General features: G+C 40.4%; 1 protein-coding gene across 2 annotated transcripts in view; it reads left to right on the plus strand.

Annotated features, from left to right (window-relative positions):
- TXNDC11 (thioredoxin domain containing 11) overlaps nucleotides 1-27,049 on the plus strand; it is a 100,810-nt gene that overhangs the window by 22,238 nt on the left and 51,523 nt on the right. For both annotated transcript variants that reach the window (XM_073362418.1, XM_073362419.1), the window contains one exon: nucleotides 10,002-10,095. In XM_073362418.1, coding sequence (XP_073218519.1) covers nucleotides 10,002-10,095 — 94 coding nt within the window. The remainder of the gene's footprint in view (nucleotides 1-10,001; nucleotides 10,096-27,049) is intronic.

Genomic DNA, 27,049 nt, shown 5'->3' on the forward strand with positions numbered 1-27,049 from the left:
GACCAGATGGCTGGGCAGCATTTGCAGTGCAGAGGAAACCCAGAACACCTGGAAATGTTCAGGAAAGCAGAGGGTGAGAGAGGAACAGATCAGTTAGGAGGGGAGGATGGATTTAAAAACAAAAATAGACAGTGTGATTCAAATTTTGCCACATTGAAAAGCAGTAAAATACTTATAATTATTTTTCTAAAATTGCTTTTCCATGTAAGCCCAGGGACAATGTGCAGCTGTGAATGGGAGAGGATGGGGTCCCTGAAATAACTTCTGAATTATGATGATGATAACTCTGTGAAAAAGTTGGAGAATCTCTATCCTGAGGCATATGTGTTTTGGTTTGGAGAACAGGAAACATGAGCAGATTTCTATGGATTTCCTCTCTTAACAGTGCGCCTTTTTTTGGCTAACCTCTTGTGTTGACTCTCATCTTTTACATGCTAAAATGTTAATTTCTTGTAGTAAGAAGAAACCAAATTTTTACTATGACTAATCAGGAGTCATTTTGATTTCCAGCTTTTTATAGCTAGAACTCAACCCTACAGTGTTGTCAAAGTTTGACTCAGACTCAAAATTTATCAGACCACTCTGTTTTATTAGCAAAGCTGCTCTGCTAATACATTTAGAAGTGAGCCCCCCGAGTGGGGCTTGTGTCTTTTAATTTATACAGTTTTTTGGAGAACAAGTTACAGAGAAGCTACAGACAAAAGAAGAAAAAGATTTTAGTCACCACCTTTCGAGATCCCTGAGACCAGTCAGATATCTTCAATTACCTGTCACCCTTAACAATCTTCTTTAACAGCTTCCAGTTAACTTAACTAATTGCCCTTCACACCTTCCATTCTGATGCCTGCTTCTTAGACATGCTGGCTCTATCTTAATTGCTTCTCCATTCAAAAGCTAACTGTCCCTACGTGTGCTCCCTCAGATACTTTGTAACATGTTTTGGCATGCCCTCTCATATACAATGTATCCAGCATGTCCCCTTATACAATGTTATACTTCCACAGTCCCCCCTTTTTGGTCAAGGCTACGCCCATGACCAATGACTTACTGGATTCCATGCATCAATCGTTCTTTTTCATTACTTTCACTGGTGACATTTAACAACATTAGATTAGCACTCTGGTTAGGGGTAACCTGATCGAAGGTGTGTCTTGTGCAGTTTTGGATACAACAAGAAATCAATTGAAAACACACAAAGATTATTAGAATTCCAAATAGGATAGTCAGGATTCCTTGAAACAACCAGTTTCCCAGACTAGAGAAATTGAATAAGTTACTTATCCGTTTCCACAAGGAACTTGATTCTTCGTGGGGAAGGTATGCAATTTGCTCCAGATGGCTAGCACGATTTATTACCTCATTAGTATTATCAGGTATGTATACACAGCATTCTGTTCCAATTAGAGCACAGGTCCCTCCTTTGGCTGCCAGTATTATATCTAATGCCCGACGGTTTTGGAGGGCCACTTGTCGGACCACTCCTGCTTCTTTGGCTAGAGCTTTTAAGCTCTCTCCTGTTTCATTGGCCATGATCTCAACCACCGCTTGTAACCTTAAAAGCCTTTTTGCATGGTGGATTACCCCCCTTACTAGGACTAAAGAAATGCCAACAGCTTCTTCCCAAATTAGGGGGCTTATGTTATCCACATACCATTTAGCATCTGGCAAGTCCCTCCTTTTTCGCCTGAAATTACGGAGGCGATTTCGTGGGAGAGATTGAAGTACCCAGAATTGTGGGAAAAGCTGAGCAGGATAACAGATACCTGACCAATTTGCTGGTAGCACAGTGTAAGCATTTTCCCCACAAACCCAATGATGTCCCATTAAAGGTGGGAAGGATTGACTGCAACCCTTTGACATGTAAGAATTTACGAAGGAGGAATAGTATCCCCCAAAGGGCACAGGATGATTTTCACTGGGAGAAGAGGTAGCATTCACATGACATTTGTAGATGGTGCTGTTTTTCTCAGGGAGGCTGTAGGGGGAGCAAGAGATTGAATCTTTGGTTTGGTCCCAGGTTGAGAGGAAGTTTCTTTCCATACCCGGTTCGCCATTCTCCAACCTTGTTTGAATAGTCCCATACACCATGGGACACAATGTATTGGAGACAGCTGCTCCTCCCTAGATTCAGCCCTGTCCCATTACACACCCAGCACCAGTGGCCCTTTCCTTTCACCACACTTATAAGTTTAGGAACATATGTTTTTCCCAGCCCCCAAGTGTCATTTTCCTTCCATGTCCTTTTAAATGGATAGGGTTCTCCAGCAAGCTCTGAGGAATTCAAAGGGATTGCCATGGTGGGGATCCTAGCTTGTGAGTGAGCTGGGATGTGGCTGCAGACCCAGCAATTAGAAATATTCAGGATCTGGGCTATCTGCACCTGTTGTTGGATGAAAGAATTGTCACTGTCACTCTGGATTCCCCAGACCCTCAGGACACAGTAGCTGAGGATTAAGCTTCTCAAAGGACACATGTTGGAAGCAGGACCCTTTCTGGTTCCGATAACCCCTTTCGAGGGAACCACAGTCACGGTTTTACGTCCACCAGGCAGCAGGCGCTAGGCTCACTACTGCTTCTTGTTTGTTGGGTCCTGCTGTCTGCTTACCCTCTGCTTCTGGCAACCCTTACGAGAGCGCAGATTGTAAGGTATTGCAGGCTGTTCCTCTTTGTCTTCTGGGGTTGAAGCTGGTTCTGCGTGGTCTTGCAGAGGTGCTTGGTCCCTTTGAGGTGGCGCTGGCTTACACTGTGAGGCGTGGATCCATGCAGCGATGCCGGATAATTTCACTGCTGTCTGGGTGGTGAGCAGTACCTGGTATGGACCCTTCCATCGCGGTTCCAAGGCGTGCTTCCGAAGGTGGTGCCGCAGGTAAACCCAATCACCAGGCTCAAGAATGTGACAGGCAGCAGAGGTGGGTTCCATCGGCCAAGCTGCTCGCACCTGCGAATGGAAGGAGCTCACAGCTTGCATTAACCCTTTGCAGTACTGGAAGAGCGTGCTGTGAGTTAGGTTTAGGTCTGGGGCTGGGGTAATAGTAGCCATTGTTCGCATAGGGCGTCCCATGATGATTTCAAATGGACTCAATTTGTGTCTCTGGGATGGGGATGACCGAATTTCCATAAGGGCCAGTGGTAAAGCAGCTGGCCAGTTTAACCCTGTGGAACTACAGATTTTTGCCAGTTTATTTTTAAGCACACCATTTCGCCTTTTAACTGCCCCTGCACTCTGTGGATGGGAAGGGCAGTGCAACAGGTGGGTGACATGTAATACCTGGTTTAGATGTTGAACAATTTTTCCAGTAAAATGTGTTTCCCGGTCACTAGACAAAGTGGCAGGAATTCCCTTGGTAGGGATAATGTGGTTTAACAGACATTTTGCAACGGACAATGAATCAGCTTTGCGACAGGGAAAGGCTTCAATCCAACCCGAAAACAGACATATTATAACTAAAATGAATTCATATTTCTGACACTTTGGCATTTGTACAAAATCAAGTTGCCAGTGTAGGAAAGGTGCTTGAGGCAAACCCCGGAACCCTTGTGTTACTTTTACAGATTTGCCTACATTGTGGCTTTGACAAGTAACACAAGCGGCACAGTGGCAGGTTGCAAAGGAGCTGAAATGGGGAGCCCACCACCCCGCCTTACTCATAGCAGAGACCATCCCCTCCTTGCCGACATGCGAAACACCATGTAGCAGGGCAGCTAGAGACGGGTAGAGTGAGAGGGGGGCTACAAAGGTACCGGTGGGCGATCGCCAAAGGGAATCAGAATGCAAAGAGCAACCCAAAGCACTCCAGGAGTCTTTCTCTGTTTCTGGGGCAGAATCCTGGAGCTGAGCAAGATGAGGCAGGGATGGTGGCATTACAGAGACCGAGAGGGGACCAAGAAACGCTTCTGGTGAAGGTTTTATAGTGGCGGCATGTTTTGCAGCAGCATCAGCAAGTGCATTACCTTTTGCCACCTCGGTGTCTGCCGCTGAATGGCCAGTACACTTAACAATTGCCAAGGCAGACGGTAGTAAAACTGCATACAGGAGGGCGGCAATGTAGGGGCCATTCTTGATAGGGGTACCAGTAGAGTTAAGAAAACCTCGAGCCTGCTAGAGGGTGCCAAAGTCATGCACAACCCCAAAGGCATACCGAGAATCAGTAAAAATAGTGGCAGAGAGCCCCTCGGCTAGAAAGCAGGCACGGGTTAGAGCAATCAGTTCAGCCACCTGGGCAGAGGTCACAGAGGGTAAGGGCGCAGCTTCTATGGTCTCAGAGAGAGAGACCACAGTGTATCCTGCAAGAAGGTGGCCTTGGTCATTTCTATAACAGGACCCATCAGTGAATAATACCAGGTCAGAGTTAGGGAGAGGTACATCTGAAAGGTCAGGGCGCGGGACAGTGATAGCGGAGACAGTTGCAAGGCAGTCATGGGGTTCACCATCACTAGGTAAAGGAAGGAGGGGAGCAGCGCTTAATAGTGATATGTGAGGCTGAAAGCAGCAAAAGTTCATACCTAGTGAGGCGAGCGGAGGAGAGGTGAGCAGTGTTGCGTTGCAGAAGGAGAGTTTCCACAGAATGGGGAACCATGAGAGTGAGAGGAGAGCGGAGGACAAGGGACTCAGACATCTCGACCAGGCACGCTGCAGCAGCTACAGCGCTTAGGCAAGGGGGTAAACCCTGGGCTACAGGGTCCAAGGTTGCAGAAAAATAAGCCACCGGGCGATTTCTGTCACCGTGCTCCTGAGTAAGAACCCTGAGGGCACAAGCAGATTGTTCGTGACAGAAAAGGGTAAAAGGCTTGTCATAGTTAGGTAACCCTAAGGCAGGGGCAGAGGCTAAATTCTGCTTAGGGGAGATGAAAGCAGCATTTGCTTCAAGTGGCCATGGCATGGGGTTAGGTACAGAGGATCGAGTGAGTTCTTGGAGTGGTTTAACCAGAGAAACATATTGGGGAATCCATTGCCTACAGAACCCTGTCATGCCTAAGAATTTTCTGACCTGGCGTGGAGAGCAAGGCTGGGGAAAGCTAAGGATGGCTTGTACCCGGGCTGGATAGAGTGTATGGGAGCCCTGGGAGAGAAGGAAGCCAAGGTATGCGACAGAGGTTTGGCAGAGCTGCAATTTTGTGCAAGAAGCCTTATGACCCTTGTTTGCTAAAGCTGTGAGAAGTGTTAGTGAATCAGTTTCTGAGGCAGACAGAGAGGGGGAGCACAGGAGTAAGTCATCCACCATTTTATTGAACAAGTTCAATGGCGCCATTGAACCATTGAACCAACAAGTTCAATGGCGTAGACTGCGCTGCTGCTGTGTACCTTTCTGTCTTGTGGAGGATCGCTTGGACTAAGCATCCAGGCGCCGGCTGCCACGATCGTCCTGCAAGGCAGTCAGGGATCACACAGCCTCAGTGAAGCCGCTTGCCATCTTGGTGGAACCTCCAAATTGTCAAAGTTTGACTCAGACTCACAATTTATCAGACCACTCTGTTCTATTAGCAAAGCTGCTCTGCTAATACATTTAGAAGTGAGCCCCCCGAGTGGGGCTTGTGTCTTTTAATTTATACAGTTTTTTGGAGAACAAGTTACAGAGAAGCTACAGACAAAAGAAGAAAAAGATTTTAGTCACCACCCTTCGAGATCCCTGAGACCAGTCAGGTATCTTCAATTACCTGCCACCCTTAACAATCTCCTTTAACAGCTTCCAGTTAACTTAACTAATTGCCCTTCACACCTTCCATTCTGATGCCTGCTTCTTAGATGTGCTGGCTCTATCTTAATTGCTTCTCCATTCAACAGCTAACTGTCCCTACGTGTGCTCCCTCAGATACTTTGTAACATGTTTTGGCATGCCCTCTCATATACAATGTATCCAGCATGTCCCCTTATACAACGTTATACTTATACAATGTTATACTTCCACAGTGTGTACATTGTGATTTCCTGTGTTTGGACCAGGGGAGAAGTCTGTGGAAAAACAGTTTGCTGTAAATTATTCTTTTAGTCATATCACTGATCTTATTTTGGGGATTCTTTGTTTATGAGAGACATAGGAAAATCTCAGAATACCATTTGGTTGGTTAGATGGCCAAAAAAGATTTAAACTATTTCTGAGCAGAATATTTTATTTTTTCTTATTGTGCCACGGGACACATTTTGTAAGGGACTAGTGTGATATATTTGGGGGAATTAGCAATTCATATTTACAAGTGTCCCTTTTCTTCCTCTTCATTTACACAGACAAAAAGTACATCAGAAGTGAAATTCTTCAAAATTAAATGTACAAAACATTTTTGATTGAATGTCGGAAAGGATGTAGAAAATTTTTATCAACATTTGACTTTGTTTTGACATCTTATTTAAGATGAAAATAGCAAGTTGATGGGAAAGTGACTGTATAACAAAAATAGATTAGTAAAGATTAATAGACCGAAAAGCTATACTTAATGCCACAAGAGGGCCACAAACCCTATGATAAAATACCTGGTTGAAAAGTGTATTATTTTCTAGATTTGAAAGTGCTGATTCTTCTCTCCCTAAAACTAGTATAGAACTCTGTTGAAGGCAGCAGTGGACTTACACCATTGTAAAATTGGTATGAGATCGGAACATGTAATCGGAAAATTACAGATGCAGGCATTATTATACTGACACATGAAGAGAAGGGTGTTCCCTTACAAGTGGAGAACCAGTGTTGACAGGTTTCAGAGTAACAGCCCTGTTAGTCTGTATTCGCAAAAAGAAAAGGAGTACTTGTGGCACCTTAGAGACTAACCAATTTATTTGAGCATTAGCTTTCGTGAGCTACAGCTTATGCTCAAATAAGCTTATGCTCAAATAAATTGGTTAGTCTCTAAGGTGCCACAAGGGTTGACAGGCCGCTCAAGGAACATATCCATATTAGCTCTGATCATGCTAGTGTGCTAAAAATAGAGTCTAGCTATGGCAGCATAGCAGGATGAGGGGTTAGTGGCCCTAAGTACGTGCCTAGCATCTTGGATGATACGTACTCGGGGTGGCTAGCCCCTTGCATCACTGTGGCTATCCTCTATTTTTAGCATGCTAGCTTGATCAGAGCTAGTGGGGGTATGTCCGCTCAAGATGGGACTCTGACCCTGGAGCTCGAAGTGTACACATATCTTTTGATTCTACTTGTCCCAGAAAAAGTGAGGAAATCCCTAGTGATTCTATCTCCCTTTCTTAAGAAGAGAGAAAGTAAGCATCCTTCATCAGACAGCAATATAGATCCTGTCACTGCTCTAGTGCTGAAGAGAAAAGACCAAGACCATGGAGTCATGCTTCTTCCTCCCAATGAGACTGGGGGCAGATGGAGGTAAAATAGTCCAAGCAGCAGGACAAAACCAGAATGGAAAAAATCCAGAAGCCCTGAATCAGTTCTCATCCTCCAGTTCTTCCTCATTCTCAGAAGAAAAGGAACTTTCAGAATCAGAACGGTTTCAGAAGAGAGAGAAATCAAGAGAATTCCGAAGAGAAGTGTCCATTTTACACCACACTAAAAAGAGAACTGAGAGCCTGGTGTAGTTCAATCTCTCAAAAACCCCAGAAGAACCAATCTAGTAAAATAAGGCAAAATGAACAGAAAACATTTCCCAGTATCTTCTAAGTAGGAGCTGTGTATCCCCCTTCATTTGACCCTCCCCAGAATCAGTGAGTGTGTAGTCCTTGAATCCCAGAAGTGGCAGAGATCCTGAACTTTTACACACATCAAAAGAATGCCAGACTCAATCTTTCTTCCCAAAGTGGGAGCAGTATGACTTTTTTTGTTTAAAGATACAGCTATATCTGTAGGTAACTTCCTTTCTCAAACTATGGGAAAAAGCCTGGAAGCTAGTTAAAGATTTTGTTTTGAAGCCTCCTTTGCACCCCTTTGAATATCTGTAGCTTCTGGGTACTTTTCCAGAACCACTGCTGTCTTGATGTAGGATGTAGTTTGTTGGTAATATCTCGCAATCAGTTGCTATAAAGGATCACAAACTTCATGTAGAAAATAAAGGTAGAATATATTTTAGTAAAGCTGTGATTATATTTTATAATCCATATTTGAATCATTCAAAGACAAGAAAATCAAAGCCACCTCATGAAGTATCTCACTGGTTGCTTCTCTTCATTGGATGCTTCTCTCAGCTGCTTACATTTCATAGTTCCAGCAAGGGTGGGCAATATTGTAGTAAGTTGAAATATGTGGCTGGGCTCTTAAAACATCTCTCTTGAGATGGGACAACCAGAACGGCATGCCGTATTCAAGGTGTGCTTGTACAATGGATTTATGTAGTGTCACAATATTTTCTGTCTTCTGATCGATCCCTTTCCTGATGGTTCCTAACATCATTCGCTTTTTGGCTGCTGCTGCACATTGAGCAGGTGTTTTCAGAAAACTATCCACACTGACTCCAAGATCTTTGTTGAGTGGTAACAGCTAATTTAGATCCCATTATTTTGTATGTATCATTGAGATTGTGTTTTCCAATGTGCATTACTTTGCATTTATCAACATTGAATTTCATCTGCTGTTTTCTTATCCAGTCACCCAGTTTTGTGAGATCCCTTTGTAGCTCTCCACAGTTTGCTTTTCTAGTCATGGGCATTATTTGAGTAGAGACTGTCAGGCGTGCCCAGTTGTCTAATGTGGGGTTGTATGCGTGTGAGAGAGAGAGAGTGTGAGTGTGTGTTTCCACAAGACAGAGAGAGTGTGTGTGATATGGACAAATGTCTGTGTATTTGGGACTTGGACGAGACTACAGAATTCATTTTCAGCTGTATTTTAAGGCAGAATTTGAAATGTGACACCTGACCTTTTTCACTTAAAAGTTATTTCACTAGGAAAAGTGAATGCAGAGAAATCTTCTTGCATCATAGAACAGTGAAAGGATAACCATCCACACTTACAACAAATAAAATTCAGTATTTCACATTAATGTTAACAAGTTGCATTTAGTGTTCATTTTTAAAAGGTAACTTTTAAACCTATTGTGTAGCTCTTTGTCGAGATAGCAGTGCAGTTATCAAGAAAATGAAGTGTGAATAAGAGTCCGACACCTGAGCTCCAGGTCTGGGAACATGCCTCCTGATCAGTGCAAGTTGAGTGTGTGATGAATTGTTTTATCTGCAAATGCAAATATAAATGGTTCAAGGAAGGCTGTCTTACATTCTGATCTGTCTGCTCAAGTATCTAAGTTCTAAGAATCACTTTTGTACCCCTTCACTATTATCACATGGAATGGGATCTGTAATCTCTGCCTATTTTGATGTGACCAGTATTCTCCGCACCCTCAACCCAGTATGGACAAAAATTTTGTCTCTCTTTCGGGAGATCACAGATCCTTTAAATCTCAAATTACCTGGTTGCCTGGGCCAGGATCTGGGTTTCTTCCCTTTGTTTTTGTGAAATCAGTCTCTCACTGATTTCCCTTGCAAGAATCTCATATGGCTGATAGCTTCCCAGTGTGATGTAGACTGGCAGTCATGCAGAGGCTTCATATATAGATGTGAATCATGCACAGTATAGTAAAAACTTAAAGAAAACCAAGCATTTTACGTTGAAAAAGGGTTACAGTTGACTTCATTTTACAATGACACATTAAATCCCAAATCTCAATTTCAAAAGAACGCAGTATGGTGCTAGGTAGAAAATGAAATATTCCATCAATGTGGTGGTACTGAAGCTTGACTCCTGCAAGTATTTTAAATTATTACCATTTGCTTAGAGAATAATGTAACCACTAACACAGGAAATATGTAACACTGAAATTATAATGTTCTGCATATATACAGATTTGGTCTTGTGCACATTTTCCAAATTATAGTATTGGCTGATTTTTTCCCCCTCCTTTTAAGATCCACTTTTCTTGCAGAGAAAAATGGCTAGTTTGTTTTTCCAAAACAAAACAGCCCATTAATGTTTAATCTGTTTGTTTTTTACTATAGTTAAATAATTGCAGTGTCCCATAAATGTGTAGTTTTGTAATAGCTTAGCTAACTCTAATTCTTATTCTTGCAGCCTGGAGTTCTAGGATATTTTGAGTTCAATGCTTCACCTCAGCCTCCCGGTTATTTGACATTCTTCACATCAGCATTACATTCATTAAAGAAAGGTAAAAGCTTAATCTTAAGAATTTAAGGCACCTTTGCAAATAGTTTACATATGTGAACTTCAGTTCTCATCTGAAATATTTTGTAATTTGAGAATTACAGCTCTTAGTATTGGTCTGACGACTAAGTTTTATTCCTTTGTTAATAGACAATGAATGGATTAAGGAATAAAACAAAAATTAATTGAATAAAAGGTATCTTATATATGTTGTGGACAGGCAGAGTGGAATAAAATACATAGTGTGTTTATCCTTCGTCACATTTTCATAGCATAATAAATGTGATCTTCATTTTGTATAGTTTACTAAATATATCCAGCAAGTCTTATTTGCCAAATCTCTCCACTTTATTGAAGGAACTGCAGTTCCTGTTTCATGTCACATTTCATTGTTACTATTTGGGTACAAAAGTACTCAAAAAGTAAATATAATTTTTGTAGCCAAATGAAAATGAAGCAAAATCACAAGTCTAAGTAAAACTGAGTGCATTCCTGTTTTTAGGATCTGATCCTTCAAACAGTTACACTTGAGTAGCTTTACTCATATGAGCGATCTCTTCAAAAACATAGATTTGAGATTGCTGATTTGCCACTTAAAATTCATGGTATGTTTGTCTATTTTTCAGGTAAGTTTTGTTTTACACTGGAGTCAGAAGTCTGGTAGTGCAAGACATGACACTGGGGCTCATCCTCAGGTCTTTCCTGTCTCTTTGTTTAATTTAGCTTCTGGCTTTTTCACTTTCCCCATTTTACATTACTTAATGTCTCGGAAACGTCTTGTAAATCTCTTCAAGTTACCTTTTCCACTGAAAGATGCTAAACAAAGAAATATTTACTTCCTTGGGGGTGATTATGGTAAAACGAAGATAGATTCTTCTTACATGGAGCTTGGGTTAGACAACTCCAAACAAAAGGAGATGCACCTCCCACAGTGGTCACTTAAAATCAAGAAATTTGACCCCCCCCCCAAAAAAAAAGAAAAAAAAGGTTATGTATAAAGAAGAACTAAATCTTTCTTCATTTCTTTTTTAAGGGGGAGAAGTAAAACTCTGAGAGTGGGCTCTGTTGCTGACTGATGATCATTGATTTGGTTTATGTCTGTTTTAGTGGCTAGTAGATGGATATTCATGCTGATGGGGGTAGGTTGACTATCTAAGCAAAGGACATATCTGTATTTTGGAAAGTTTTATTCTAGTTTCCACATTAAAGGAGAACTAACCCCCCAAATGTTTCATGTTTCAGTGCATAAACATAAAGCATAACGTATTTATATGTATTTTGAAAGGTTATTTTAAAATGTAGTTGTGTTCCTGTTGTAGCTTTTTAAGTGCTGAGCATTTTTACCACATTTCCTAGGAGCAGAAGCAATGATGTCATAAACTAAAGTGCTTTACACACCACTGAGCAGGCCTCCCTAATTAAACCATCAGTTTCTTAACTCTGAGTACATTGCAGAGAAAAGTGCACAAAACATTCCTGCGTTTAAAATGCTTCATCTCTGAAACAAGAGCTTGTACACCAAGAATAAATACAGTGTAAAATATAATTACAAAAATATCTTAAAGAACATTATTTGTTTTCATGTTTGCAGCCTGTAAATGTCATAATTTTTTTAGGTGTAATGAACATGGTATCTGGATAATTTCATGCCAAATGTTGTGGAAACACTAAATAATAAAACTTTTATAGCCTCTTTTATCCAGTTTGTTGCATACATTATATTAATTCTCACAACACACTTGTGAAAAGAGTAATTATCATTGACCCCACTTCATAGGTTGGGGACCTGCGGTATAAAAAGATGGAGTAGCTTGCCCAAGATAAGTGGCAAAACTTGGCAGAACAGAGTAGTCCCAGCTTTCAGTTTGATATATTATTAATTAGTCATCCTTTGAGACCCAATCCTTATTTTATGTTTTTAATTTTCCTTAATTATGCAGATGAATAATTTGTGTTTTAAAATGCTGAGGAAGACAGGTTGTCTTATTTTTGCTGGTTGAGTAATTCTTTTAACTCTCTTACGTGTTTTGTCATATACATTAAGGCAAACTAGATACCTTATAAAGAAAAGGAGTACTTGTGGCACCTTAGAGATTAACCAATTTGTTTGAGCATAAGCTTTCGTGAGCTACAGCTCACTTCATCGGATGCATTTCCGATGAAGTGAGCTGTAGCTCACGAAAGCTTATGCTCAAATAAATTGGTTAGTCTCTAAGGTGCCACAAGTACTACTTTTCTTTTTGCGAATACAGACTAACACAGCTGCTACTCTGAAACCTGTCTAGATACCTTATAGTTTGCACTAGCCGGGTCTATACAGGGCAGCTATAGCACAGCACATTTAGAGCACTTTACAAATTACACCCCTCAAATGTGCTTTGCTGTGACATGTAGACAAGCGCTTATACTCTTAGATTGTTCAGAAGAATTATGCTGCCATCTTTAACACACACTATTACAGTAAGATTTAATCTATAAGGTATTTATTATGATGGGAAAGCAGAGTAGGAGGAAAAAGCTGATTGTTGTTCTGTGGCATGAAATCCTATTCAAGGAGCTGATTCTAGAAGGTATAGAGCATTGATGTCAGTGGATACGGGTACTTAGCACCTTGTAGGATCAGATCATTGATGAGGTAAATTATGAATAATTGCTTTGTTGTGACATCACATTTTTGTTCAACTGAAAACTGAACTTTGTGAATATTTTTCGTTCTCTGAATGTGTACGCATAGAATTCTTAATTTTTAGTTCTTCTTTGTGTAATTATCCACATGGGTTCAACTCTTTGATATTGTGTGTCATGCACCCTGATTTTTTTTGGCCAGTAGTGTCTGTTCAGGCTGTGCCTGCACCCTAGCTGTCCTTGTGTATCCCCATCCAAGGGCTATAAGGGGGAATGGGCCCTACTGACCCTCAGTTTCTTCTTATTGATCGTGCCAGTGAGACCAAACTCCTGCAGTTTTCCCCTGTTTTCTGTGTGCACTGTGCAACTGACCTTAGTTAGTAATCTTACTATTTAGGTGATTGTTAGTTAATTCATTCTTATAGTTAGTTAGATGTTGCCCATTGCGGGGGGAAAAAAATCTAATCTTTTCTTCAATAGGTTTCAACTTTGGTACAAAGTGCCTTGGTCCATGGAGCCTTGGTACCTACCACCTCCGTATCCATGGTGATAATGTGCAGCTTTCTATATCTGTTTTTCAGTTTATATGGCATCTGTTTAATACTCTAGGTGCTATAAACCAGCAAATATAGAAATATAAGTGTATGCATATATATTAATGCAAAGGTTAAAGACACTGTCAACTTAATTTTTTTTTAAATGACAAAACATAATTTTCTGATAGAGCACCCTTTAATTAATACATCCTGATTTTTTAAAATTCTTTAGTATTTTTAATAAATATTTTTCTTCTCTCCTGTGGATGCTTGAATATTTTCAATAAGGGAGAAACTGACTTATATGGGGAAATGATGATGCTAATTGTACACAAAGTACTATCAGATGGACAGAGTAAACAAACTGGAAAAACAGAGAAATATTTTTGTCCCGCTTCTGTTAGTTATCGTAAGCTTAGGTGTTTAGCTATAGTATGCACACAGTTTTCAGACAGAAGTGTGATTTTTGAAGTTTTGTCCTTAAAAAACCAAACAGAACTTGCTCATATCTGCTTAGTATTCACTCAAAACGCACAGGTAATGATATTAGGAACCATAATTTAGGTTCCCTATCCTTCACCCATCAATCCAACATTTAGGATGATAATATAGACTCTTGATTCAGCAAGACATTTAAACACATGCTTAATTTGAACTTTAACTGTTTGTTTCAACACCACTAGTCAAATGCTCTGCACTGTTAGCAACACTGGTGGTCCCACTGGCTAAAAGAGGAGGATTCTGCAGTTGGATTTGTGACCCATGCAGGTAAAACCTTACTGCAGCAGAAACAGTTCAGTTAAACCAAAACTTGAGGTTGCTAAGTACAGATGGAGCTCAAGACCGAAGATCTCAGTAAAAACTGAAAGGAAGCAGAGTTCTCGAGACATCAAATGCTGATGACCATATTTGTAACAAGAGTAGGCATATAGAATGTATGAACTTTGTGTAGTAAGGGAAAGCTGGCACAAGTTACACAAAATATGAAAACAATACCATGTTTCATTGCACTGACACATACTTGGTGTCAGGGCAGGGAGTGACAAGATGTTGTCTGGTGGTGCTACAGTCTTATACTCAGGAGAAGGAATGCACAAAAGAAGTGTAGGAATTATGCAGGATAACACTCCAGCGAAGACCCTGCTGGCTTGAGAACCAATGAATGGCAGAATAACAGCCAGTCTGCAAACAAGACATATCAAGTGTACAATAATCCAAGTGTATGCACCAACAAATTCAGCAGGCGACCCTGAAATGGATACGTTCTTTGAGCAGGTACAGCAAATTTTGGATAATGTGCCTAACCATGATATCATAGGCAAAGAAGTGGAAGGCATCCATGCTGATAATAGCAAACCGCTTTTGATTCTCTGTGGCACAAACCCTCTAAAGATAGGAGTCAGTCTTTTCCAGTATAAGAGGATCCACAAGCTCACATGGAGATCAGCAAAGAATGCAACTGTTAACCAGATAGACCATGTGTGTGTATCTCAAGGGTGAGCATCATCTTTGAGAGTGTCCCTACCCAGATGTTGGCTTGGATGATTATCTTTTAGTGGCCACGTTACAATGTAAACTTAAAAAGATCATAAAGACAGACAAAAAGACTGTTACAGCAATAGCAAAGTTCAAGGACAACAAAATACAGATCAGATTGCTTTTAGAAACAGTTACAGTATTTTACAGGCGCAGGAAAGTGTGGAAGACAGATGGTCAAATTTGAAGACTGTAGTTGAGACAGCTGGACCTCCAAAAGGTGTAGAAGAAAGATGCATGGATTACATCTGGAACACGGGCAGCAGTTAACAAGCAGAAAGTTCTGAAGGCAAAAAAGGACCGAGCAAGACACAGGCAGAGCTTTTACAGGCAGATGCAAGATGCAGAGAAAAAGTCAAAAAATAAAGAAGAGAAGCAGGCAAGACAGAAATGCCTGGGTTCAGGAGAAGTCTGCAGAGGCACAAGATGTACCACTGAGAGAGACTTCAAACAACTCTACAGAATAGTGAAGGACCTCTTAGGAAGAAGCAGTTCAAGACGGATGATGCCCATCAGGGACTCTTATGGACAGATGTTGGAAACACATGAAGAACAAGCCAGCTGAAGGAAAATACTATTTCCATTCCATATTAAACTGTGTAGAGCCACAGTCATACACAGGTTCCAGAGGAATGCCTATGTTAAGTTAGAAATAGAAGAGGGACCAATAAATAACACCCAATGAAATTAAAGCAGCCATCGAAGGCCTCAAATGGGAAAACTTCTGAAGTTGACAGAATTCAAGCAGAGGTACGGTGACAAGAGGATATAGAATGCGCTGTCATTACCTGGAAAGACGTACCATGACTAGCGAGTGCACATAATCAGTGCGGGAACTGGACTGGCCAATATGCCAGCAGCACAGGAGGGTCTAAAGTTTAAGTTGCATGCTTAAATACCTTCCTGAATGGCACAATAATGCTAATATAAAATAACTTGATAAGCAGTTTTTATTTCCTGTTGTTTTGCATTAAGAATCCAAAATGCAAAAGGCTGTTCTGATGTCTAAATATGCAAAGCTTGTAAGGTTGATAAATTAAGATTTGTGTTGGTTATTCTAGTTACGTTCTGCCTACTGAGGTTTGCTCTATTGCCTTATTTTATTCCTTTCATATTTCACTTGTAATGAGCAAATACAGAATGTTGAACATTGGGGAAATATCCTCGTGTCTTTTCACTGCATTTACATTTATAATGTAAAATGCTTCTTATAAACAGCATATAATACTGTAAGAGAGGTTTGTTTTCACAGTCTCAGTACACAGATACTTTCTTATAAAAGGTGTATTTCCTTGAGGTAGTAGTTTTATGTATGTGCAAAAAAAATCTTGAATTTGGCGGTTTTAGTTTTTGATGTACATAAGAGTTTTTTTCATGGCTTGGTTCTTTTGAATAGCTTTTATTTGGGATTGTAATGTGTGTATTAATAATACCTATGCTTTTTACTTAAGACTCTATTTGAGGACTAAAAGTGCTCTACGAACATTATCTAAGCCCAACAACGTTCCTATGAGGAGGCAGATATCATTGTACTCATTTTACAGATTAATAAACTGAGGAACAGATTGGTTGACTGGCTTACCCAATAGGTTTTGAATACTTGAAAGTCATTTATTTTGAGGCAGCTTTCCACTGCAGTAGTGGTTTTAAAATCCCTGTATACAAGTGGGCAGGCAGGTAAACATTCTGAAATAAATGATCTGACATCCACTTTTTCCCCAAAAGGCAGACTGGAGAGATTAAGAAATACCGTTGTTTGTCTGATTAACTTTGGACTTCACTGATGTATTAAGGCTGTGACTGGAATTTTTTTTGAAAGATACCGAATAATTAATAACAAGAGAACAGTATCTGTAGTGGTGTTGTTTGTTTCCACAAAGACCTTGCCATTCAGTATTACACTCCTGAAAGCATACCAGTTTTGTTGTCGTTCTACCACTTGATTCTGGCTAGAATTTAGACATGTTTTGCTGTTTTAGGTAGCTAACTGTGAAATTTGATCTTTGTCTATCTTGAAATGCCTGTAATGTATTGCTCTTTTATTTGTTAGGAGAAGTGGACATTGGGGGAGCTGCCTGCAGTTCCTGACTGTTTCTTTCTCTGTAAAGAACACTTTTTTTAAATTCAGTTTGGTGAGAGTTTGTTCTTTTGGCTATTATAGGAGGGATAAAAAATATCTCTACTTTTGAGAGAGAGAGAGAGACTTTGAGTCATAGAGGGATTCTGCTGTACATTGCTGCTTTGCTTGTTCCAAACATTGAATCAAAAAGTAATAAAAAACTAGAAATGTCAGAGATTACTTGTAAAATCTTATTTGTCTAACAGAATTGATTATATAAACTGTTTAGCATTCTCTTCTTTAATCTTTCACTGTAAATTTCTGTGATCTGTAATTTCAGTGTATCTACTTATAGGTAGGGCTACGATTTTGTCATGGAATTCACAGAATCTGTGACTTCCAGAGACCTCCATGACTTGAGCCTGCAGCGCCTGAGAGCTGCAGGGTCCCCCCATTGCCCGTGGAGGCTGGGAACTGTGGGACCCCGAGAACCCAGCTGCTGCGGACAGGGGAGGGAGTGCCCCAGGAGCTTCCAGCTGCTGTGGGCAGTGAGGGTGCTTTGGGTGGTGGGGGAGCCCTGCAGCTCCCAGCTGCTGGGGAGCTCGGAGCCGCCACGGGTGGCCGGGGTGCCCAGGAGCTCGGGGCAACCGGGATGTCCCGGAGCTTGGAGCTGCCGCGGGTAGCTGGGGTGCCCCGCAGCTCCTGGGCTGCTGCGGGCAGAGGGGGTGCCCCGCAGCTCCTGGGCTGCTGCGGGCAGAGGGGATGCCCCGCAGCTCCCAGCTGGGCCCCAAGGGCTGGTGTGGGACCCCCGCAGGTTCCCATTTTGTCATGCATATTTTAGTAAAAGTCATGGATAGGTCACCGGCTTCCGTGAATTTTTCTTTATTGCCCATGATCTGTCTGTGATTTTTACTAAAAATATGCGTAACAAAATCTTGGCCTTACTTCTAGGCCTTAAAACTGCTTGCATTAAAGTCAGGTTCTTAGTCTGGTCATATTTGTATCCAAACTAAAAAAAAAAAAAAAGGTCTGTGCTCCACTACCTGATTGTTTTTTTTATCACGAGATATGTGTACAATCCAGTGGGTGAATAGTTTCCTTGACACACACTTACAGAATTCCCACTACATCGATGGGAATGAAGCATTGAGGGGGAAGTATATGCCACAATGCATTGTTATATATGTATTTGATTTGTCCAATTTATCACAAAGAATAAGTATCAGAAAAGAGCTGTAAACCTTCCTTCTGGTAGAGTCCACGTGCAGCTAGAACTCTCATGAAAGTAGGTGCTGCTACTGGCAAGGAGGGACCTGATTCAGTTCCTCGCCTTTGTTGCTTCCACTAGCGGAACTTCATCCTGGCCAGAAGTAAAGTTGTGCTCCCAAAGCAATGCCTCATAGTGTGAATTCCCTGGTCAGGGTCTGTCTGGTTCAGGGAAGTGCATTTTGCAGGGTGACTCTAACTTTATGGCTGTTGATTTGAGTTATAGAGTAGCTAAGCTAATATCTGAATTTCAGCTTTTTCCTACCGTGTTTAATAAGTGAATAATTCACTAAGGTGAATAATGTAATGCTAAATCAGTGCTCCAACTCTCTGAGTAAACAGACACGTGATGAAATCATTTGTATTAGCAAAATTTGTAATCGCATATATTGAGACAGCTTGTTTTGCTTCATATAAATTGTAGAGTGAAAGATAAGCAAAAAGAAACATTACTATTTGGAGTTGAGCAAACGTTAATCTTATTACAAAACAGATTGTTATATTCTTTCAACAATGTACAGTACTTGTTTGGTATGGTCCAGACAACTGAGTTGTCTGTTACAAATGTTCAATTTAAAAGCTTGACTTGGAAATTAGCTCAATTAGGTATCCTAAATAATTATATTAGATTCTTAAAATCATGCTCTTGCATAGTCTGTGAATTGAGATTGTTTAATCTGCTGAAACTGTCACACATTAATGCAAAAAATTAGTAATATTTTACCATAGCACAGGTCAAACTATATATTTTCTCTCTCATTGCTTTTACTCTTTAAATTTACACCAAATTCTGCTGAAATAGTAATAGAAATATTTTTGCTCCAAATCTTGGATCATAGAATACAGATGTCATACGAGATGTAATATGCTCAACTGGACTAAATTTTTACTAAACCATTTTCTCCTACATTTTATTTTATTTTATTTATTTATTAATTACAATAATCAACATTTGTTTTTATCTGATTACAGGCTGAAGTTTTTATACTGCAAATTAAGACATTTGTCTCTGTTAGAGTTGGGTGAACATTGCAAACAGCAGATTCACTTTAACAGAATTAAAAATCCTTTTTATTTTCTTTAACCTCCATGAGTAATTTGCCCATTCCAAGTTTCTGTAAAATGTTCCTTGTGTGTGAGATATTTGGGCAGATTCACTACTATCATGAGTGGGCAAACTCCACTGTGGAATTGTGCACACTTACACCAGTAATAAATATGTGTTCATAAAACTGCTTTTAATGTCAGACTTCTTCAAATGCCATTTATACTCCACCTTTATTACACAGTTTTTTGAGTCCACAGTAAAATAATCTAAACCAGTGGCTCACAAACTTTATTGGTTAACATATTGCTTTCTTAAAAAAATTGAGAACTGAAATGATGGAACATTAAGCTCGTATACCACAATTAGGGAACCCCTGATCTAAACTGTAATACTGTACTTTCCTAAAGGTCAAAATTGCTATTTATGGGAATGTAGCAGAATAAAATTTTATCATGAGTATCTATCAGGTCACAATATTTTTGTGGCTTTTAATTGACATTTAATCAGAAATTTTTTTTTCCTGAAAAACATAAGACTCGCCTCCATCTTTGGAGAGACCTCTTAGCTGAGTGGGAGGATATGAATCCCTTTCACCAAGGAGTATGATCTCTGGCATTCCTAGGTTGATTTTATAATCTGAGGGAACTAAAAGGACCCTGGAGACCTATTATGTTTATTTGCTCTATTCCTTTGTTAGATGTGCTCTGTCAAATTTTCCTTCTTATAAATCTTTGCACATTTTTTTTCAGATCATCCCATCACTATTTGTCTTTCATGAACTATAATGTTTTGTCCATTCAGTTAGTCTTTATACTTTGTCTGGTTTTGGCTTTCCATCATTTATTTTTTGCTTTTTTTTTCCTTTTAGTTTCTTTATATTAGTCACCTGCACTGAATTTTTCATTGTTTTATTATATAAAATTGTGTAATTTAAATCCGATGACTCATGTTTTATTTTTGTTATAATTCGGTTTAGCATAATCTAGTTGAAACTACAGTAGAACCTCAGAGTTACAAACACCAGAGTTACAAACTGACCAGTCAGCCACACACCTCATTTGGAACCGGAAGTATACAATCAGGCAGCAGCAGAAACCAATAAATAAATAAATAAATAAATAAAGCAAATACAGTACAATACTGTGTTAAATGTAAACTATTAAAAACATAAAGGGAAAGCAGAATTTTTCTTCTGCATAATAAAGTTTCAAAACTGTATTAAGTCAATGTTCAGTTGTAAAGCTTTGAAAGAACAACATATTTTGTTCAGAGTTATGAACATTTCACAGTTACGAACAACCTCCATTCCGATGGTGTTCGTAACTCTTGAGGTTCTACTGTATTGAAAACTGAGTACAGTAGGAACTGTTTTAAGTGAATATGCAAGAGACAAGCCAAAACTGAACATTTAATAGAGGCCATCTTATTCAGTTTGCACACTACATAATTTTTTTTAAAAATGAACTGTAATAAATGGCAGAGATGAGTGAGAGAAAGGAAGCCTGGGTGCAGCTAAATCCACACTAAAGGTTGCCTCACAAGTGTAACTCATATCTTCAGTCTCTGCTTTAAGCTTTCCTGAGGGTTGCTAATAACATTTTGCATCTATCTATCTATCTAGTTTATATATATTTATTTTTGCTGGTCACTTGAATTGCTCCTAATGACATGGTTTGTTGTAATTAAACTAGAAAGAGTGTGAGAAGGAATGAAATAATATGATCAACCTATTTGGGTTGGTTTATTGTTTTTTTGTTTCTCAAAGACTGTTCAGGTGACCACAGAAGAACACACGTGCATATGATAGATTTCTGGGATAACTGTCCAAATTACAATTACTGGAAATGTTTGTTTTTCATTCTTTTATTCTTCAAACCTTTTCATCATTACCTGCAGTACTTATGTTTTGGAGAAGTAAAATGGGTTTACTTCCTTTGACCCAGCTATGGCTGCATCTGAATTCTGTATCCTCTGACATTGCACTACTAGGGTTGCCAGGTATCTGGTTTTCGACCGGAACGCCTGGTCGAAAAGGGACCCTGGCGGCTCCAGTCAGCACTGCTGACAGGGCTGTTTAAAGTCCGGTTGGTGGCGCAGCAGGGCTAAGGCAGGCTCCCTGCCTGCTTTGGCTCCGCATGGATCCTGGAAGCAGCGACCTGTCTCCCCTCCAGCTGCTACACATAAGGGCATCCAGGGGGCTCTGCACACTGCCCCCACCCCAACCGCCGGCTCCGCAGCTCCCATTGACCGGGTACCGCTCTGAGGACTTAGTCACTTGAAAAAAAACTGCTTTCATTAGTTATAACCATAACAGTATGCTTTTCAGATATGTATGAGAATTTTAAATTAGCACAAGAATCAACTCTATGACGTCTGAGGACTTGTCATCCAAATTCCACATAAATCCTACATACTGTGAAACACTGCGTAATGTTGTGGGATCCAAGTAAGTCCTGGAAGCCATTTTGATGAAAGCATCTTTAGTAATATATGCACTTGTATGTAAGGGTATTTGGTGTGTTTGTTTGTTGTTCAACATAAGCACCTTACAAGTAAATTTTTACTTGTAAATATTATGCAAACAAACTTTTAGATCAACTTCTTATAAGGTATTATTACCTTCCCATCATCACTCTGATGTGGCTTGGCAATCCTAAAGCCTGGCTCAAATTTCAGATTCTAAAGTATGTAAGTTTTCAATTCTTTATCTAAATCCAATGGATTGTTTGTGTGCCTATGCAATTCTTTCTTGAGGTGACCTTTTTAAGAATCTTTAACTCCAATTTGTCAGCTGTTTCTATAAATTGCTTTTGGTGACTAATAACTGGTGACCCTCATAGTTCCAGATATGGATTTGTATAAGCTTCTTAGCTGGCAATTTTTCTCTCCCTCTTCCCTGTCCTCCACAAAAAATTACATTTGACTAGTATAGATATCTTTAAATGCTTCTTTCTTGACTCCTTGCTTGGAAATGACTTCTGTCTATCTAGTCAGCTGCTGCTAACTATCAGCAATGGCTTTTTCAGTTTTGGCTTTTATGAACTATTCTAAAATCCTAGATGATGTTATTATTAGTTGTGTAAATTACAGATGTCTTTTTCCTTCTCCCATAAATCTTGTGAATTACGTTACAGTCAGATCTCTTCACTTCAGTAGTCCCGGCAGGCATTAGAGGTTTTTGCTGTGTACAGTATTACTTTGCTGGGGAATCTCTGAGATAGAATTCTTTTCTTAAGGTGAATCCTTTGCCTGGTCATCCTGAGATTTGCCTTTGACTTCCTTTGTTCTCTTCCCTTTGGTGGTGACTGCAACATTCATCTTGTAGGCTCTACTGTGTTTGCTAACTTCTTCTGTATCATTAAACTGTACAGACATTTCTGATTATACTGTGTTGTGTAGCTTCATCACTTGTGTTACTGCATCCCTACTATATTCCCTGAGAAGCCTTAAAAGGGACAGAGGTCCAAAATGTTAGAATATTCAATTTTATTTGTGTAAGGCAACTGCAAATTCTTAGGTAACTTTATAGGAGTCTAAGACCCCCCAGAATATTTTTTTGTTTTTAATAAGTAATTTGACTCTATTTGGAAAGATGGGGTGACATTCATACAGGTGCAGAGAACTGGTGCAAGGCCCTTGAACACTTAAGTTCTGCATAGAATTGCTCGCTTGCTGGCTAGGCAGCTGCACAAAGGAGCTTGTGTTCCCAGTGCGTGCAAAGAAAAAAGGTCTGCACACTGGCCCCAGATAGTCCAGTATGCAAGGCTACATTGAACACGAGCTAGAGGAGGGACTGCAAATCTGAGTTTTTGTGTGGATCCAGTAACCCAGACAACAGGCACAGGAATTGCTGTTGCCCTGCTCCAACCAAAAACTGGAATATCAACCTAGTCGTCCTTTGGAGTGGATTTTACTCAAACCTGTACACATGAAGTGGATTTTATCCAGAGGACTTGATCCTACCCCAGTTGATTTCAGTTGTTCATGGAGTCCATAGCTAATAAATTATGAGGTGGTGTGTGTTAAGAGCCTTATTGGCTTGAGTTGGGGATGGCTACATTATTCTAGAATGGTAAAGCCACTTGTGACTTTTGCAAAAAGAAAAGGAGTACTTGTGGCACCGTAGAGACTAACAAATTTATTTGAGCATAAGCTTTCGTGAGCTACAGCTCACTTCATTGGATGCATTCAGTGGAAAATACAGTGGGGAGATTTATATACACAGAGAACATGAAACAATGGGTGTTACCATACACACTGTAAGGAGAGTGATCACTTAAGATGAGCTAATACCAGCAGGAGAGCGGGGGCGGGGGAACCTTTTGTAGTGATAATCAAAGTGGGCCATTTTCAGCGGTTTTGTGGATCATTTCAAATTAGCTGCTAAATCTTCATATTTAATCATGCTGTCATGTATTTCATAGATGTCACATATTTTACAGAAAAACAATTTTAAAAATGTTTTAGAGTTTAAAAAGTTTTTAATTGGTACATTTTTTCATATTCCTCCACCCAATAAAGCCAGGTTGCCTTACTTAGCAGTCTTGCTGTATAGACCACAGAGGGAGAGAGAAATTATAACTAATACATCTTATTAGTGGGGGAGAGGGGCAGGGGGAAAATAAGGAAATGCTTCTCTAGTAGGTTTTTTCTTGTTACACTTGTTTGTTTTTAAATGGAGTTTGTTTGAAACTGCTGGGAGGTTTGGAATATGGGAAGTAGCCTCTGCAATGATTTGCTGTTTGTGTTACTGTGGTCTGGTCCAGGCACCCATTGGGCCTGGGCCATCGGTTCCTGCCATGGCCTGCCCCATGAAAAGTCTGTTGGATGAGGTGGTGATACATGCCAAGTGGGTTTATGAAGAAAATGTTCTACAGCAGTATTTGTTTATTATACAAAAGATGGTATATAAGACTATTGGATTTGATTTAATAGCAGAACAGCATATGATGAAAGTGAAAGCAGGATGATTATAGTTGTGACAAAGAGGATATTTTCTGTAATATTTTTATGAAGACTATGTATGCCTCAGTTTCCCTCTGTACTTTGCATTGCATCCAGTGGACACAAGTGTTAACACTGCTCTTGAAGCAGCATAGGAAACACATGTGTCTCACTTTGCTGTTTGGATGGAATGAATCTGTCGCTGAGAAACTGGTCGAAACCGAGCTAGAGCAATAAAGAGTTTAGAGAGGCAATGGAAGCCCTGAGGACTGAATGATCTATGCTCAATATGGGGAGGCTCCAGCAGGTGAAGTTGTGAACTTGGCATGGTCCTGCCTGGAGACAAAGAACTTGTGACCAGCAGAGGATAGAGTGGGCTTCTGAAAGAGGCTGGCTGCTCTCACCTACGACTGATAAAGAGGTCCGAGTGGATAGACTCCTCTACAGCTTGGCTGGTTAATTGTGCTGGCTTGGCCATAGGGACTGTGTTTTAGCTTTCATTTCTTTATGCTATCCTAAGGACTTCCATTGCTGTGTTTCAGTTGTCAAAAAACCCTACTCTGTTTTGAAAATGCTGCTTAGTGTCATTTCAGATGCTTGCTGTGGTGCATTAGTCCCTGAAGAGTGCACAGTTCTCTGACCAGGAGTGTATCTCAGTGTGGACTTGCAGGGGAGAATTCATAGCATACAACAGTAGTGGTGAAGCCAGAGGCTCGGTTTCGGAGGTAGTAAGGTTGTATGGCCTATCCTGAGACCCCTTGTGGATCTGGCACACTACAGGGTTTCCTCCAAGAGACTATTCAAAAACTGTAGCACCGATCCTGTGGATCCATGATGGTAATGAAATATGACAGTTTTGGCAGCTGCACTCTTTTGATGGCCACTCTTTGTGACCAAGTGGCTGGAAAAGTACTGCCTTGTGGGAATTGGCTGCTGGAGTTTGGGTCATTTGATTCCCCCTTATTGATTCAGCAGCATAACCAATAGGTGCTTGATTTCAAGCATGTGAGTGGCCCTGTTGACTTCAGTGGGACTGTTTACGTAGTCAAAATCATGCTCAATTAGGGCTATGATCATCAAGGGGAGGGTAGGACAGACATAGTAAAACTGGAATATGTTCACTTCAGTTTAAACCAAAACAATATCTTTGGAAGTGATATTTGTTTTATGCTTTGGAAGACTTCAGTGATATATTATTTTTAAAAAGCTGATAAAGTAGTTGTGTTGGCAGAAGGGAACTAGTGGAGGGAGTCAGTTGAGACCATCAGAGATTCATGATAAAGGCACTGCTGTGCAGTTTATCACTTGGTTTAACACAGAGATATCACTTGTGTGTGTTTTAATGTGCGTTGTTTAATTCTGAGCTGTGATGTTGCAGCAGTGAGTCAAAAGGATCTCATGGTGCCAGAACTGCGACTCATACCATTCATAGTTTCTAACAACATTTTATGTGTTCAACATGGTACTAAGATGTAGCTGTATTAGAATATGTGGCTCTCAAATGATGCTATAATACACATTATAGAGTTACATAGGCAGACTTCTTCACTGAGCCAGATAGAAAGTAATACAAAGCCTTTTGGTTAATCCATAAATCTTTTAAAGGGTACTCCTGGGGGAATTCTGCACCACTGTGCATGTGTATATTTAATGAGCCCTACAGACTTCTATTTTTTTGTTAGGCCATGTCAGGAGACGGGGTCTGTGGGGTGCTGGGGGTGGGGTGGGGTTAAACAGGGATTCATAAGGGCTAGTGTGGGAGGACAGACTGGGGTAGGGGCTGAATGGGAGTGGAGGCACAGGGCCACTGGGGGAGGGAGATGCAGACACACGGGGGGAGGTGGGGCAGAGCTACATAGGGACAGGGGAGTGGCTGGGTGAGGGCACAGAGACACCTGGGATCAGGAGCAGATGTACCTTACTGAATGGGAGAGGCTAGGGGTCATCCAGAGTCTGCATGGGGGAAGCTCCCTAACAATCCCTCCCTGCTCTCCCCCCTGCCACGCCCCCCGCAAAAAGAGACAAAAACTCCTGTTCCATACTTTCCCACCCAAACCCAACAGCCCTCCAAGTTCACACCCAGGCTCCTGCCCAGCAATTTACTTCCCTCCGTTATCCCTGATTCCCCTTTGCACTGCTTCTGAGGGGTGTGGGAAATATGGTTCTGTATTGGAGTTTAAATGAATTATTACTCAGAGTTCTGTATTTATATGCCTAGTAAGGAATCTATTTGTTAAAAAAATTCCTGAATCTTTTTTGTTGTCTGTATTGTTACAGACAGACTTGCTGACAGGTATTTTGAAATAAATGACCAAAAATAATTGAAATTGGTGTGATTCTAGTGTGTTATTTTGACAAATGAAATATGCAGAATTTTGCAGAATTTTAAAATACTGTGTGCAGAACTTTTAATTTTTTGTGCAGAATTCCACCAGGAATAGAAGGTGAACAGTGGATGAGTTAGTCAATAAATATATAGGTATTTATTCCCAATTCCCTTATGATAGTTTGTGTTCCTACCCTTCAAATACCCCCTTCGCCACCTCCGCTCTGGGCCACTTTCATGAGAGCATTCTCAAACAAGAAGTGGTGTGTCTCTTACAGCGAGGAGAGAGCGATTAGGTTCCTCTTCAGTAGCAAGGGAGGGGTTTTAGTTGACATATTTCCTAGTCCCCAAAAAGAAAGGCAGTTAGAGACCCATTCTTAACCTCTGTCATCTCAACCAGTATATTCACAAACTCAAGTTTCACATGGTCATGGTGGCATCTATTATAATTCCATCCCTGGAAAAAGGACACGTGGTTTACAGCTCTCAACATGGATGCCTGTTTTCACATGGACATTTACCTCACTCTCTGACACTTTCTCAGATTCATAGTTGGCCCCGACCACTTTCAGCATAGAGTACTCCCTTTTGGCATTGCTGCCACCCACAGGGTCTTTA

This window comes from Lepidochelys kempii, chromosome 10 (genome assembly GCF_965140265.1).
Source record: "Lepidochelys kempii isolate rLepKem1 chromosome 10, rLepKem1.hap2, whole genome shotgun sequence".
Classification (NCBI taxonomy): domain Eukaryota; kingdom Metazoa; phylum Chordata; order Testudines; family Cheloniidae; genus Lepidochelys; species Lepidochelys kempii.